The following is a 17,317-nucleotide window of genomic DNA, read 5'->3' on the forward strand; positions in this document are numbered from 1 at the left end:
AGGGTCGTACAGACACTCTACATTTCATTGTTTGAGAAAATGCCAGACTGATGTACAAAGCAACCGCACCACTTTATTCTCACTGATATTGTATGATATCCCCATTATAAATAGATATCACTAATTATGATATTTGTACAATATAATATTAAAATTGTACTAATTTTAATAGTTCAAAGTATATGAACTTTGAATGGAAAAAGTGTATCAAATCAAAGAATTTTGAAGGACACAAAGAGAATTCATGAAAAGATGAGAAATTGATATGACACAATATGGTATGAAATTTTAAGGAATAACATTATCATAAGATATGAGAATTCTAATGTTTAGAGAAATTGAAAAATATAGAAACTTCCTACTTTATAGTGAGGCAGGTCCCACATTCAAAACTTTCTTCAGAGCCATCATGACATCCCTGTTTCTGAGACTGTAGATTAACGGGTTTAGCACAGGAGTGACTATCGTGTAAAAGATGGATACAATAACATCCTTTTCAGGGGTGTGGTAGGAACTGGGGAGCACATAAGTGTAGAAGGCAGCCCCATAGAAGAGGGTGACCACAGTCATGTGGGAGGAGCAGGTGGCAAAGGCCTTCTTCTGGCCCTCTGCTGAGTTCATCCTGTGGATGGTGAGGAGGATGAAGTAGTAAGAGCCTGAAATGATGGTCACAAGGATGAGCAGCATGAGGACACAGCAGAAGTACATGAGTGTCTTATAGAGGGAAGTGTCTGAGCAGGAGAGCTTCATCACAGCAGGGACCTCACAGAAGAAATGATGGATCACCCGTGATCTGCAAAAGGGGAAGGTCATGATGATGGGAGTAAAAATGAATCCATCCACAGAAGCCAAAAACCAGCAGCTGGATGCAAGGAGAATACATACCCTGTGGTTCATGAGGACAGGGTAACGAAGAGGGAGACAAATGGCTGCAAAGCGGTCATAGGCCATGGAAGCTAGAATGAAAAATTCTGAGCCAGCAAGTGTTCCATAGAGGAACATCTGCATCCCACATCCAGGGGCTGAGATCGTATTCACACCCGTGACCCGGTCCACAAGCATCTTGGGCACAGTGACGGAAATGTATGTCATGTCCATGAGAGACAACTGGCTGATGAAAAAGTACATGGGGGTGTGGAGCCGGGCATCAGAGTGTATAAGGAGAATCAACACAGTGTTTCCCACGAAGGCCATCAGGAAAACTACAAAAATAACCACACCCAGAAGAGTTGGGTGTTTGGATTGACTGAAGATTCCCAGCAGGATGAAATCAGACGGTGCAGTGTGATTGTCCACCCAGTTAATGGTTTCCATGAAGATTCACGTAAATGAATGAAGAGAAATTTGGATTTAATAACCATTCATAGGCTACCTCCACCTGAAATGAGTACATATATGATTTTTGTGTGGGTGGGTATGCGACTGTGTGCATATCAGTTGTCCTAAACAGAGGAATTTCCATGCACATGCAGAAATGGGGCTGCTCATTATAATTTCAAATTTCCAAGAAAGGGAAGAATTCACAAATATGGGTTAAAATATTTGAAATTTATACTGAAGTTGCCAGGGATCAGGTCATGGGGTTTCTTCATGATACTGTCATCCATCAACATGTATTAGAAAATTACAGACATTCTGATTAAGCAAATATTAACTTATTGAGCTGCGGAAATGACAGCAGGGGAGGAAGGCAAAGCAGAGACATCCTCCTTGTACAAAATAAGGAAGCAACTGCAGGAAATACTACTAACCCTGAAAATGACCCGAAAACAACAGAATAGACCATCTATCTGCACCTGGTGAAGGGAAGGTAAAACTGCGAAGGGTGAAGTGACGGAGCCATGACTGATTGGGACCCAGACCTGTTCCCCATTCCAGCCCACAAGTGGGAGGGAGAGGAGTGGAACAGAGAGTGGATAAGCACTCGGGGATCTAGCACACGGGCCCAGATAAATGCTCCAGGCAGATGAGTCCACATAGCACTGGGCTTTGGTGAGTGACAGGGCTGCACTCCAGGGAGATGTGCAGCATTCTGGGAGGCTGTGATCCTGTAACTTGTGGAGGAAAGGCATCCTCCATTGGCCCCACTGAGATCCAAGCGGAGACCACACATTGAAAAGTTTACCAGCATTTAGCACAGCATTTAGCAGTGTGCCACAGAAGCATGGTCAAGGGAGTTCTTTCCAAGGATAAAAGGCGGGTGGATGGTGCCTCCCCAGCCACCCCTCAGCCCAGCAGGCTGGGTATTCACAGGAACCCGCTCCAAATGCTCCATCTCCCTCCCTGCAGCTGAGCCACACGGCAGCCCTTCCTTTTGCCCCCGCCCTGCCCAGCCCACTCAGCCAGGCAGACTGCGGTGCCTGCAGGCAGAGGGAGGACACTTCCAGGTGCCCCTGTTCCTCCCCCAGTCCACATGGTGGGGCGCGTGCATGAGCCTGCCCTGTACTGTAGCTCCCTCACAGGAAGGACAGCCACGGCAGCTCCCTGCCCTCCTTCCTTGTCCTGCCATCTTGGCCCAGCAGCAGCTGCCTTTGCTGACAAGCAGGCAGAGGGCAGCTCTACCTATAGTTCATCCCAGCAGAAGTGCCTCAAGGCACCCAAAGGGCCCAGAGACCTGCGGGCTCCTCTGCTGACACGGACCAACCACTGCTGGCAGATAGGCTGAAAGGCAACCCTGCCCATTGCCCACCAGCGACACCCTAGGGCTCCACCTTAAAGGAGAACCGGGCACTGGGGAGTAAACTGTCTTCAGCTGCTGCGCACCAAGGATACCTTTTTCATGAAGCCATTACCCTGCACACCAGGAAGCATAACAAAGTTTAACCACAGGAGAGAGTACTGAATTCAACCAGAAAATTCAAAATTAGTTATAAGTGAAACCCCATCAGGCTGTCAGCAGACTACTCAGCAGAACCGTACAGGCAGAAGCCAGGGGCATGATATGCTTGATGTACTGAACCTGAGGGATATTCACCAAGAATCCTCTAAGAGCAAGATTCTCACTCAAATATGAAGCAAGATTAAACAATTCCTGGATAAATGACAACACAAGGAATTCATGACCATTCAATCAGCATTACAGAAACATAAAAGGAACTGCAGGAGATGCAAAGGTTTCTAATGCTAAATAGTTTTCAACAAGGAAAATAAACCCAAAGTAAATGTAGTGAACAAAATACTACAAAGTACTTATCAAGTAAGTATCAAATTAAAACAAACAAAAGTAAAACCAAGTATACACAAATTTAGTCAAGGGATACACAAAAAGTGCAGATTATGACATCTAATACATAAAGTGTGGAGGAGAAAGAAGAAAAACGTACTTAAGTAAACCAATCATCAGCTTAATATGGACTTTTCTATAGTCAGGGAGATATCCTTGAACCTTATAGTAACCACAAAAACGTATAATAGATACACAAAAAGATTATAAAAGAGAAATCCAAACACAACACTAAAGAAAACTATCAAATAACAAGAGAAGCATCTAAGAGAGGAAGAAAGTAATAGAGAGAGACTATTAAAACAACCAGAAAGCAATGAATAAAATTGCAATAACAACATTCCTATCAGTAATTACCTTAAATGTGAATGGACTTAATGCACCCATCAGAAAACATAGAGGGAAGAATGAGTAAATAACAGACTCATCTGTCTATGTGCTTCCTACATGAGACTCATCTCAGGCCCAAAGACATGCACAGACTAACAGTAAAAGGATGGAATAAAGGTAATTCATGCAAGTGATAAGGAGAAAAACTCAGGAGTAGCTGTACTTGTATCCAACACAATAGACTTCACAACAAAGTAATGAGGGACAAAGAAGGACATTTCACAATGATCAAGGGGACCGTCCAACCAGAGGATATAACCGTTATAAATATCCATGCACCCAACATAGGAGCACCTAAATATGTGAAACAAATACTAACAGAATTAAACAGGGAAATAGTTTCCAACACATTCATTTTAGGAGACTTTAACATATTACTCACTTCAACAGACACACCAACCAGACAGAAAACAAATAAGAAAACAGAGGCAAACACTGAACAATGCATAAAATCAGATGTACTTAACAGATATCTACAGAACATTCCACAAATGCAGCTGGATACACATTTGTCTCAAGTGTACATGGAACTTCCTCCAAAATAGATAACATACTAAGCCACAGAAAGAGCCTCTATAAATTCAAAATGATTTCAATGAGATACACCTCACACCAGTCAGAATGGCCACTATCTGAAAGATAAAAAGTAACAAATATTGGTGAAGATGTGGAGAAATTGGACCTCTCCTACAGTGTTGGTGGGATTGTAAATTTGTGCAACCATTATGGAAAACAGTATGAAGGTTGCTCAAAAAACTACACATAGAAATACCATAGACCCAGTAACTCCACTTACAGGAATTTGCCCAAAGAAAACACAATCTCTGATTCAAAAATTATATGCAATACTTTATTTATTGCTACAAAATTTATAATAGCCAAAGTATGGAGCAATAAATGTGCCCATCAAGAGATGAGTGGAAAAAGGTGATGCACACATGAGCATTGGAATAGTGTTCACACACAGAGAAGGAAGAAATCCTGCCATTCCAGGCCACGTGGATGGACCCAAAGAGTACTCTCCTAGGTGGCATATACCAGGTGGAGAAAGATTTATATATGGTTTAAAAACAAAAGAAAATGTACAAAATAGCAGTGGACTCATAGGCAGTGAGATGTGACTGGTGGTTACCATGGGGAGGGCATGGGGTAGGCAGGAGATACAGGTGATGCAGATAAAGAGGCACAAAAATCTCAATCAAAATATAAATTACTCATGAGGATGAAAGTACATAGACACAATAGTAGGCAATTCTGTAACATCTTTCTATGCTGACTATTAATAACAACACTAGTTGGGCTGAGGATTTAGAAATGTATATAACTGCTAAAACACTATGTTGCATACTTGCAACCAATACAAGATTGTATATCAGCTATAGGTCAATAAAAATATAAATAAAACATTAAATTACTGAAAAATGGAATTTAAGATTTTATTTCCAGTGCTTGTGTTATACAAGCATATATTTAATTACCTCTTGGCTTTGAGAATCCAATGAGAACATTATAAAAGTTTTGGATGTGTATTCCATGTCAGAGAGATTTAGGAAGTAACTGCAGCATAGTTCAGGGATTATCTACACCCAATATTTGAATTCTTCCTCCATAGTATAGGGTGGCTCATTTAATCTCTTTTGTGTGGGGTAAGCCACACACTTCCAGGAGCAGGTAAGGGTCCTCACACATGACTGGCCTCTCATACACCCGAGGGCCATTGAGTCAGGAGACCAGAATCTCAGCTGATCATAGTGCTGGACACAGATACTCCTGTATCCATTATTCCATTGAAAATTAAATTAAAAAACCAGTAAGGTAACTTTTGATATCTTGAATTGTTGAGAGGATTAAGGGAAATTAATTGTTTAGACCAATATGAGTTACAGAAGAATAAGGATGCATAGTATCTGTAAAGATATTTTATGTACAGAAACAGTGCTGAATCTATGACATAGCTCTTAATATTTGCCTCATGAATGAGTACAGTCCTTCAGTTGTCCAGTTTCATGATGTATTCATACATTTGAGTAATTGGACTTGATATATACTCCTGAGTCAGAGCTCTGGGCAGAATCCCATCTTGTTTCTGTCTAGTTCATGTTTCTCCAAGTTCAAATCCCGCTCCTCATAACTCTGTCAGGGAGACTCTTGAAATGGCTTGGTCATTGCTCCTTGTCAGACAAGGCTTTATTTACTTTTCCCAAATATCATCTACTTTAATGCACATAGCGATTAATTTTTCATAGAAATTGAGATGCACAGAGGAAAACTGAACAACACTGACATGCTCTAACCCCGTTTGCTGGTGACTGCTAAGTCTGCTGCTCTCAGCCTGTGTCTGTGCTGGATGCTGAATATGAATCAAAGTAAAATTAAACTTCATTAAACATAAGGAGGTTATTGTCTCTACTCAGTGACAATTGCTATATAAATGTTAAAGTAGAATTTTAAAACAGATAAAATAAAATAAAATAAAATGACCAGTGAAACAAAATATCTGACCTTTCTGAAGACAATTGTTAATAGTTTCATTCACATAATCTCTTCCAGAAATTAGACCTTTCTAGCTCTTCATTTTCTTACATATTGAAGGTTAAATTTTAAAGACTCTTAGAAACAGGAAGGTAAAATGAAATAATTGGCTTCTCTTTCTGGGAAGAGTTTAGAAGGGCCTATAAATTGGGATATTTCAGGAGGAAATTACACATATCAAATACCTTGTATATTCTTGTAATCATCACAAAGTCTAATTATGATCTTCAGGTTATTACAGTCCCATGTTCTGGTGTGCTATAAGATTAGACAAAATGGCAAATGACTTTGATGTCTTCCTGTACGTATCCAACTAGTCTGGAACACAATGAAACAATAATTTTTCTATCAAGTTCCACCCCCACTGGTGGATGGAGCTGAGCTTTATGCAATATTCAAAAGCTGTCCAAAACACTTCAGATACCCCTGCCCACCCAGCTCCTATTTGCCGTCAAAGTGAAGCAGGACCCACACAGTGGCCAGAACACTGAAGGCCTGTGAGCTCTTGGCTGAGTGAATGGAGGCAACACAGAAGGTGCTAGAGGGTCCTGGGAAAACTGCTGATGCACTTTGATAAGTGGGCGTGACTGTGCTGGAGCCCCACTGAACAGCCCACCAAGCACTCCTGACACGAGGACCCGCTGTCTGTGCCTGCGAGGAAACCGCCTCCCGGCTTGTCCTGACTTCCCTGCCCAGGTGCTGGAGACTGACGTGGGCGGCTCAGTGTGTGTTTAACTTGCAGAATCATTGACGGCAGCGGTAGAATAATGAGCCTTGATTGTCTTGATTTAAAGCATCCCAGCAAATTTTTAATGCTGCACCACATATAATCTTCCCCAACAGTCTAGGACAGACTTACTTTTATCATACTACAGATCTTTAAAACTGAAGTTTTCATGCTAAGCGCCTAACATTCCAGACTGCCCTAAGGACACTGCCTCACAGGAGCGGGACCCACAGTCTGTACCAGCCTCATCTCTGCTGGGTACGCAGGCCTCACTCCACAGTCTGTAATTTGGGTTTTAAGTCACCCATTGGTAATTTCAACAGGAAAACACAAATATGACTAAGAATTTGTTCCAAGGCTGTAATTATCAGAAATAGTTCCCCTCAGTTAAATTAAGTCAGTCTTCCTCTGCAAAATTTCAGTCTCATGAAGAGGAACACATCATCCAGTAACATAGAAATCATACATATTGTTTTATTCCATCAGCATTTGGAAACTGACATTTATTTCCACATGTTAGAGTTTATAAATGGTGTACAACATTTCAACAGGAAAAGTAAAGTGTATTTACCTTTCTCAATAAAAATAGATGGTTGCAAAATAATTGAGGAAAGAGTGTCAAGAATCAATAGAATGGGCAGAAGAATAAGTCAAGAATAACAATTACCCATTTGCTCCTCCAGTTCTGTCTGCCTGTCTGGTTGAACCCACGATCTGATGATTTTTTTACCTCAACCACCTGGACAAATAATAGAGTGTGGCTGGATTAAGTGTATTAAGAAGGAAGATGGCATCAACCTTTGTTTTATGATGCCTCTCAGAGGAGCTGATCCAGTGTGTGTGTGTGTGTGTGTGTACGTGTGCTGATAAATCCCCTTGGAACTTTGAGTAAGTATGCAGTAAACAGGGCTTAACAATGTAAAAAATATTTCAGTTGCACTAATTTGTGTTTCTCCTTTACGCCTTTAAAAAATCTATTGTTACTAAATGCAATGCTATTAATATTATTAAATGTAAAATTTTCACCAATGTTTAAATTAATCTCAAGAATGACCACGTTAATAAGTTCTTATCTGAAATGTATGAGCTTGTTTACATGTTGCCTTTTCATTCTACAAAACATGTACTGTATATATTATATATACAGAGACTGTTGGGGGAGGAGGAAATCTCCAAAAATTATTTAAACATTATTATTTTTTCTTATCATTCACAGCTATAGACTGAAGTTGTGAGAATAATTAGTGTATCCAAGAGAGCACCAGCAATTAGTGCTGTGGTGGAGATTTACACGGAGGGTGTCTGCTCCATATCATTGTCTTTATTGCTCCTCATGACGTGATTGTTCGTACTTTCTTCACTCAGTCACTTACCACCTATGCAACATTATGTGTGTAATTTTTCCACTTTCAATTTCATTGTGGTAAACACACATGAACTATATCATGTCAACGATCTTTAAGTGCGCAGTTCCAAGGTAAGACGTGCATTCATATGTGAGGCCATCCACCCTGGCCCTCAGCAGAACTTTCATCTTCAAAAGAAGCCATCACCCAATAATTTTCTCTTCTATTTTCTTTTCCCTATTCCCTGGCAATAGCCATTATAATTTTTGTTTTTATGACTATGCACACTCAAAGTAACTCATTAATTGAAATCATACAGGTTTTGTATTGTGACTGGCTCACTCTAATTAGCATATTATCCTCCAAGTCCATCCATACTTAAGCATATTAAATAACGTATTACACCATATATTTATTGCAACATTGTTTACAGAATATCCTTCATTTTAAGGTTGGCTAGTACTTCATCACATGTATATTCAACATCTTTCTTATCTATTTATCCATCAATGGACACTTGTGTTGCATCCATTTCTCAGATAATATGCATAATGTTGTTATGAAGATGTTGCATAAATACTGCTTCAAGACACTGCCTCCAATATTCTAGGGAATTTATCCAGAAGCAGAATTCAGGAAGGTATCATAGATCTGTGTTTAAGTTTGAAGAAATTCCCAGACTCTGATTCAAAGCAGATGTACCATTTTATATTTCCACAACTGTGCACAAAGTTCCAATTTTTCCACATCCTCATTAACACCTTTTATTTTAAGGGTCTTTGATAGCAGCTATTCTAAAGACTTTTCGATTTTGTGTCATTTTAGTTTTTTCCGGATTTTTTATCGTCATTATGCTGGCCTCCAAAATGAATTTAGAAGTGTTCCAACCTCTTCAACTTTCTTGGAAATGTTTGAGAGGAATACACATTTTTTGTTTTTATTCTACTGAAGCATAGTTGACATAAAATATTTGTTTCAAGTAAATCACTACATAGCGATTTGATAGTTACATACAGTACTCAATCCATACCTCAGCTAATGTAGTTACTGTCTGTGAACACAGAAAAAGATGCTTTACGTCACTCATCCTCAAGGGAATGTAAATCAAAACCACAGTGAGACATCACCTCCCACAGCAGGCAGAATGGCCACCATCTAAGTGATGAGAAATAACAAGTGTCGGTGAGGATGTGGAGAAAGGGAGCCCTGTGACACTGCTGGTGGGAAGGTCCACTGGGGCCGCTGCTGTGGAAAGGAGTGTGGAGGTGCCTCAGAAAAGCAGAAAGCAGAATACCACGTGACCTGTGTCTGAGGGTCTACCCAAAGAAAACAAATTCTCTGATTTGAAAAGATGCATGCACCCTGTATTTATTGCCATGATAATTACAATAGCAAACCGAGTGTCCATCACTAGATGAATCAATAACTAATAAGCGGCAAATATACACAAAGGAAAATTCAGCCACAAAAAGAAAGACACCCAGCCACTTGGGGCAACATGGATGGACTTAGAGGGTATTATGTTAATTGAAATAAACTAGGTGGAGAAAGATAAATAATGTATGATTTCACTTACGTGTGGAGTTAAAAACAAAATGGAAGAAAATGAGCAAAAGAGTAGTGGCATCACAGACACCGAGAAGTGACTCGTGATCACCATGGGGGAGGGCTGAGATGGGGGGGTGGGACAGTTGAGGGGGTAAAGAGGCACAACACCCTCGTCCACAGGGTAAGTTGGTCCTGGCCTTGGAAGTGCAGCATGGAGAATATGGTCAATTGTGTGTAACAGCTCTATGTTTACAGCAAATACCCTTGTGGTGAGGATTTAATATTGCGTGTAAGTGAATCATTGTGTACTATACATGAAACCAATAGAATATTGTGTATCAGCTGTACTTCAGTAAAATCATAACATTGGTCATGCCGCAGAGTAAATCAGCCAAAGTTGGAAATAGTACGTACATGATGGGATGAGTAGCTCTAGAGGCCTAGTAAACCGCACGAGCAGGTCACATTCACCCCCTATGTTGTCCATTACTGTCACATCTGTCAATCCATCAGTTCATTCTTTGATACGGTGAGGGAGGAGTCCCTTACGTCAGCTGATAGAGGAGGAAAGTAATCTAAATTTACTTACGGTGGATTTCATGACTTTGAAAGGCAGTGAAGTGAAATATACCTTAGAGGTGGATCTTTGGATTGTGTGCCTGATCATTTATTTTGTGTTGAAAGATAAATGACTTAAAACTAGAATAAATACCTATTCATGTGCTTTGGCAAACAGCCTGGCAGGTTGACTAGAGGCATAGATATAAAACGAAATATAGAAGACAATAAGTTTTTGGGGATTATGGATGGGTATATGGAAATGGTCACAGAGTTGAAGTACTGTGGTTTTCCATGGTAAAACCCCCAGAAAGCATCCAATACAGATAAAGCCCTGAGCTACCAAGCAGATTAAAAAAAAGTAGCTGTGCAACTTGATGTCTACCCTCCTCTGCTGTTGGCTGGTAGAGGACAGAATAAAGTAGCGGCCATGTTCACAACAGCAGAGCTCATGCATGTGTCTCGCATCGCAGGCCCCTGTTCATCTAGGTCGATGTGAATGAGTCGCTGCTGAATCTTCAACCTGCCAGTGACAGAGATTTACGCTGAGCTTTGCCATGGCAACAGCGCTGGGGGACAGCAACGGTACTATTGATTTCTAATAACCCTATCAGATCTTTTCTTCCTGTTGTAATTAGTTTTGACTGAAGTAAACAAATATTATGGGAATGGGTTTCCTTTCCTGTGCCCAGGGCAATGATCCATTCCTAATGATTTGCCCCAAATTTGATCATTGAAATAGGATCCTGCACGATGTTTTATTAGAAAATGACTCACATACAGAGCAGGGGGTGTGGCAGTGGACACGTGACCATGCGAACCCCTGTGGTGTGGACGCACTGCTCCGTGTTTTACAGTCTACGTGTGCACTGGAGCATCCCGGGGGGGCACAGTTAAGGTTATTATTCAAATGTGATGCCCTGAAAGGGTGCCCTCTTCTTGGACACAATATCCACTCTAACAAATGAACATTATGGGATTCTGTGCACCTAATTTGGTAGAATAGATGTCTGGTTACCAAGGACTGGAACTACGTGTGGTAACATTTACACTTTTTCCTTCGGGACCTCGTGGGAGACCTGCACTTTCTATCCCCTCCATCTTTGAGTTATGATGGTGAGCGGCCCTCTTTCCAAAGGGCGGCTGCTCTCACCAGGGGGATCAGCAATAGTCCTAATGTATTGTGAGCTGTCTCCCTCCGCTTTCCCCAGGGACACTGAACTCCTCATGATAACGAAGCAGGAGGCAATAAAGGGCCACCATTCTTGTGGGGTGCCTGGCCTTGCCCTTGGGAAGTGTTCTGATTACTGTTAAACAAAGATGGAAGGAAGGGATATGTTGGGCACCCAGGTGACCCATGTAGGTATCTCTTGGTACTTTTTTTTTTATCTCATTATGACAATAAATGATCAAAAGTAGCAGACACAGGAACACAATTTTAAGTCACACTGCCTGGTAAACCATCCAATGACTATGTTTTCAACAAGTTGTCCCATTAACCTTCCACTTAAAATTTCTCCAAAGAGAGAAGTGCAGTCAAATCCTGGAAATCACTTCTCAGAAATCACAAATAAATAGACACAATAGTGCAAACTGTGATTTGATACACAAAGACACCTAGAGGACTAACTGATGGGTCTGTTCTTCCAGTTCTTGGACTGGTGTCAGCTCATAGCCTTCAGATGTTGTCTTACTCTAGTGAGTCGACAGATGATAGGAGTCGATTCATTCAAGCTCGCATGCTCTTCTTAGGGACAGTCTGTGTCAATGAGTGATCAGTGGGAGCATAAAGACGGAGCCAGTCACCCCGCCTGAGACAGCTCTGACTGGCCCCCAAGCTTCGTAGCTCCCTGGGTGTTCAGTCAATGCCTCTGAGCCCACATTGCAATCCCACTCCTCCTCACTGCGGATCCTTCTTTCTTTCTTCCCCCACATGACACAATATCCTTCAGGATCTGCAGAAGTCTTGTATTACTCTTGTCAGTGTTGGCCAACAGCTGCAGGAGGGACACATTACAATCTGAGTAATACAGTTAAATAATTCCTACCTAATATTTTTAGGGGGACACAGTTCATAATTTTTGATGATGGATTAAGATAAGTTTAGGGCATGAATGAGTATCCTTAAAGAGTGAAAATTTTGGTAACACATTTTATACGTACTTAAAATTTTTCCATTTGTACTGAGGAATCAGTGACAAACATAATTACATATACTTAAAGTGTACAAAGTGATTATTTGATATACATATACACTGTGAAATCATCACTAAGATCAAGATGATTAAGGGCCTCATATAGTTAACTTTTTTATGTGTGTTGTGAGAAAGTTAAGATACACTCTCAGCACACTTCAAGTATAAAGCCCTGTGTCTCCGGCTGTGGTCACCAGAGCCGCCTTAGGTTCCCAGAATGCATCTGTCACAGTGCTGAAGGTCTGTACCTTCCACCTGCACCTCCCCATTCCTTCCCTGCTTGTTCCTGGAAACCATTATTCTATTTGCTGTTTCAATGGTTGATTTTTATTTCATATTTTTTAGATACCACATATAATTGTTGCCATGTAGCATGTATATTTCTCTACCTGGCTTATTTCAATTAGAATAATGCCCTCTAGGTTAACACATGTTGTTGTATAAGACTGGATTCCCTTTGTTTTATGGCTTAATAACATTCCTTCAAAGTTGGTGTGTGTGTATGTGTTTGTAACACATTTTCTCCATCCATTAATCTGTCAAAGGACATTTAAAGTGTTTCCCTACCTTGGCTAATATGAATAATGCTTCAGTGAACATGAAAGTGTGGGCATCTCTTCACTACACCAAATCCACCCCCTTTGGAGTGTATGCCCGGAAGGAGGATGGTTAGGTCATATTGCAGCCCTGTGTCTAATTTCTGGAGAAACCTTCATACTGTTTCTCATAATGGTTCTGCTTTGCATTTTTACTGAGAAGTGTACAGGGCCTTTTCCTCCGCATCTTTGCTATTTGTTATTTCTTGTCATTTTGATAATAGCCATCCTAACAGGCATTAGGTGATATCCAATTGTGGTTTCAATTTGTAATTCCCTTGGTGATTAAGGATATTCAGAACCTTTCCATGTACCTATTGGTCATGTATGTGTCTTTGCAAAATTTCTACTCAGATCATTTGTCCATTTTTCATTTGGTTTATTTATCTGCTACTGAGTTGTATGAATTCCTTGTATATGTTGGTTATTAATACCCTATCTGATATGTTTTTGCAAATTTTCTCCCAGATAATAGGTTGCTTTTATATTTACGAGTTGTGTAGAAGGCCTTCCATTTGATAAAGTCACCTATGTTTATTTAGTTTTCATTGTCTGTGGTTTTGGAATCTTACTGAAAAAACCATTGCTAAGACCAATATCAAGGATGTTTTCCCTGTGTTTCTTCCAGAAGTTTTAAGGGTTCAGGTCTTACATTTCTGTCTTAATTCATTTTTAAGTTAATTTTTGTGAGTGGTATAAAATATTGGTCCAGTTCAATTCTTCTTCATGTGGCTGCCATGTTTTCTCAGTGCTATTCATGGAAGAGATTACCCTGTCACCAATGTATGTTCTTGATTCTCTTCCCAATGATAAGGTGAAAATATGTACATGTATTTACTTTGGGGCTCTCTATTCTGGTGAATTGTTCTATGTGTCTGTTTTACTTTTATTCCAGTACCATATGATTTTGATTATGATAGCATTATAATATAATAAAAAATCAGGATTATGATGTCTCCAGTTTCTACCTTAATTCTTCATCTTACTTTGGTTATTTGGGATTTTTTTGTGGATACATATAAATTTAAAGATAGATTTTCCTATTGCTCTTTAAATTCCCAGTGATTCAAAAAGATGTATGCATCCTTATGTTTAACATTGCATTATTTACAGTAGCCAAGATATGGAAGCAACCTATGTGTCCATCAATAAGTGAATGGATAAAGATGTAGACATATACACTATGGAATATTATTCATCCTTAAAAAAACAAATATTGCCCTTTGCAACAATATGGATGTATCTACAGGTTATTATGCTCTTAAATAAGACCAACAGAGAAGGACAAATACCACATGACTTAGTTTATTTTGGGAATATAAAAACAAAGCAAAGCATAATGAAAAACGTGCAGTAGACTAATAGACACAGAGAAGTCACTAGTGGTTACCATGGAGGAAGGATTAGGGTGGGTAGGGATGGAGGGTGAGGGGAATAAAGAGGCACAAAAATTCTCAATCATAATATAAGTTGTTCATGGGAATGGTAGTATAGCATGGAGAATATAGTGAATGAATCAGTAAAATATTTGTATGTTGACAGTAAGCTTGCCCTGTATGGTTTGTGTTATACTGAGGTACATTCTCTACCTTATTTATTGAGAAATTTTTTGATGAAAAGATATTGAATTTTGTCTAATTATTTTCCTGCATCTATTGAAATGATTACATTATTTTTATGCTTCATTCCATGGATCATGGCATATAACACTTTAATGTATTTTTTAGTTAACATTGCTCACAGTTTGATATGGATATTTTTCATCTTTGTCAATCAGGGACACTTGCCTGTAATTTTCTTTACTAATGGTGTTCTAATCAATTAATATATTGCTGAGCACTTTGATTGCTTCTATAGCTTGGCTGTTGTAAATAATATGGCAATAAGCATAGAGGTGCATATATCTTTTCGTATCAGATATTTTGTTAACCTTGAGTAAATTCCTAGAGTAGAGTCACTGTGTTGTGTGATATTTCAATTTAATTTTTTGAAGAATCTTCATACTGCTTTCCATTGTAGCTGGGTCAATTTCCATTCCCACCACGGATGGAACTAAAGGGTATCATGCTAAGTGAGGTAATCCAGGTGAAGAAAGAAAAATACCATATAATTTCACTTACATGTGGTATCTAAGAACAAAACAATTTAAAATGAACAAATCAACAGTAGACCCACAGACGCCGAGAAGAGACTGGTGGTCACCACGCAGGAGCAGTGGGCTGGGATGGTGAGGTAGCGGAGGGCGTGAAGAGCCACAGAATCTCAATCACATCCATGGCATGAATCAGTCACGGGAAGGAAAGTAGAGCATAAGGAATACAGTCAGGAATCTGTAACATCTTCCTATGTTGACAGGTAGCAACTACACAAGTTTGAGTGAAGATTTAGTAATACAGATAACTGTTAAATCACTTTGTTTTATACTTCAACTCAATACAATATTGTATATACATTATACTTCAATAAACTACATATGAAAAAATAAATGATTACAATAATAAAGTTAGTTAACATATCCACACTTCACAGTTACTATTCCTTTTTAGAACTTAAAAGATTCTACTTTTTCTGACAGTTTTCAGTTATACAATACAGAATTGTTAATTATAGTCACCATAGTGTACATTACACCCTAGAAATATATTATATTTACAGCTGGAAGTTTATACATATTGACATTCATCACTCATCACCTTACACCTGGTGACCTGCAATCTGCTCTGCATTTTTATGTTATTTTATATCTGATTAAATGAGATCATAGTTTATTTATATTTCTCTATTTGACCTACTTCACTTAGAATAATGCCTTCAAGTTTCTTCCATGTTGTTGCAAATACAAGGGTATTCTTTTCTGTGGCTGAATGATATTTAATTATATGTCCAAAATTTTCTTGATACATTTATCATAGTGTACACTTAGGTTGTTCTACTTAGGAATAATTTTAGCCAAGAATGAAATACCTGTACAGTGAAGACCTTGATGAAGGAAATTAGGTAAAACACAAATTAATGCAAAGATATGTCATATTCATGGACAGCAAAAATTGTTATTGTTAAAATGCCCATAGTATACAAAGCTATCTATACATTCAGTGCAATCCTTGCCAAAATTCCAAAGAAATTTTTTATAGATAAATAAAAAGCAATCTTCAAAACACAGTGGAACCACAAAGACCCTAAATAGCCAAAGCAATCTGTTGAAAAACAAAATTGAGCATTAGGCTTCCTGGTTTCAACCTATTTTTCAAATAGATAACAATAAAATAAAAAGTATGGCACTGGCATGAAAACCTACATATACACCCATTGAGCAGAATAGCAGAAGAGAGAGCCCAGAGAATTCATCTAATATTTGAAAAAGGAGCCAAGAATAAACACTGAGTTGGAAAGGATACATAATCTCTTAAATAATTTACGTTGGGGAAACTGGGTATCCAGATGCAAAAAAAGTGAAATAAGACTCTAATCTTACACCACTCTGAAAATAACTAGATATGGATTGTGGATATAAATGTAAGGGATGAAAATGTCACAGAGGAAACAACCAAGGAGGATAAGCTCACTAATGTGGGCATGTTAATGATTTAGGGGACCCGACACCAAAAGTAAAAGCAATGAAATAAAATAATTATAATTGGGAGTTCAAATAACTAATATATTTCTCTGAAACAGAAGAAAAATAATCACCAAAACTAAAAGACAAAAATCACCAAAACTGAAAGACAATCTATAACTTGGGAGAAAATATATGCAAACTGATCATCTGATGAGGGGTTAATATCCAAAACATATAAATACCTCATACAACTCAATTGCAAAAGTGTAAAATATATGATTTAAAATTAGGAAAGGAAACCAAAAGTTATTTTACAGAGATATACAAAAGGCCAAGTATATTAGGAGATGCTTTACATTACTAGTCATCATGGAAATGCAAATCAAAACTACAATGGGATTTCACCTCACATCTGTTAGATGTGGAGAAAAATGAATACTTGTAAAATCTTTGTGGGAATATAAATTAATACAGACACTGTGGAATACAGCACAGAGTTTCCTTAAAAAAAAATCTAATGTGATCCAGTAAGCCAACTTCTCAGTATGTATCCAAGAAAATACAAGATATTGAAGAGAGCTTCACTTCCATGTTCTTTGAAGCATTATTCACAATATCCAATATATGGAAGAAGCTAAGAGTA

General features: G+C 38.8%; 1 protein-coding gene across 1 annotated transcript; it reads right to left on the minus strand.

Annotated features, from left to right (window-relative positions):
- Nucleotides 1-363: 363 nt before the first annotated feature.
- Nucleotides 364-1,314, minus strand: LOC140845983 (olfactory receptor 2T29-like). The gene has a single exon (XM_073221425.1). It carries the CDS (start codon nt 1,312-1,314, stop codon nt 364-366), a length of 951 nt encoding a protein of 316 aa, XP_073077526.1.
- Nucleotides 1,315-17,317: the final 16,003 nt, after the last annotated feature.

Source organism: Manis javanica, chromosome 14 (assembly GCF_040802235.1).
Source record: "Manis javanica isolate MJ-LG chromosome 14, MJ_LKY, whole genome shotgun sequence".
Taxonomy (NCBI): domain Eukaryota; kingdom Metazoa; phylum Chordata; class Mammalia; order Pholidota; family Manidae; genus Manis; species Manis javanica.

Bases quoted from the DNA above. Each gene is read 5' to 3' on its own strand.
- LOC140845983 (XM_073221425.1), bottom strand. From the start codon at position 1,314: ATGGAAACCATTAACTGGGTGGACAATCACACTGCACCGTCTGATTTC.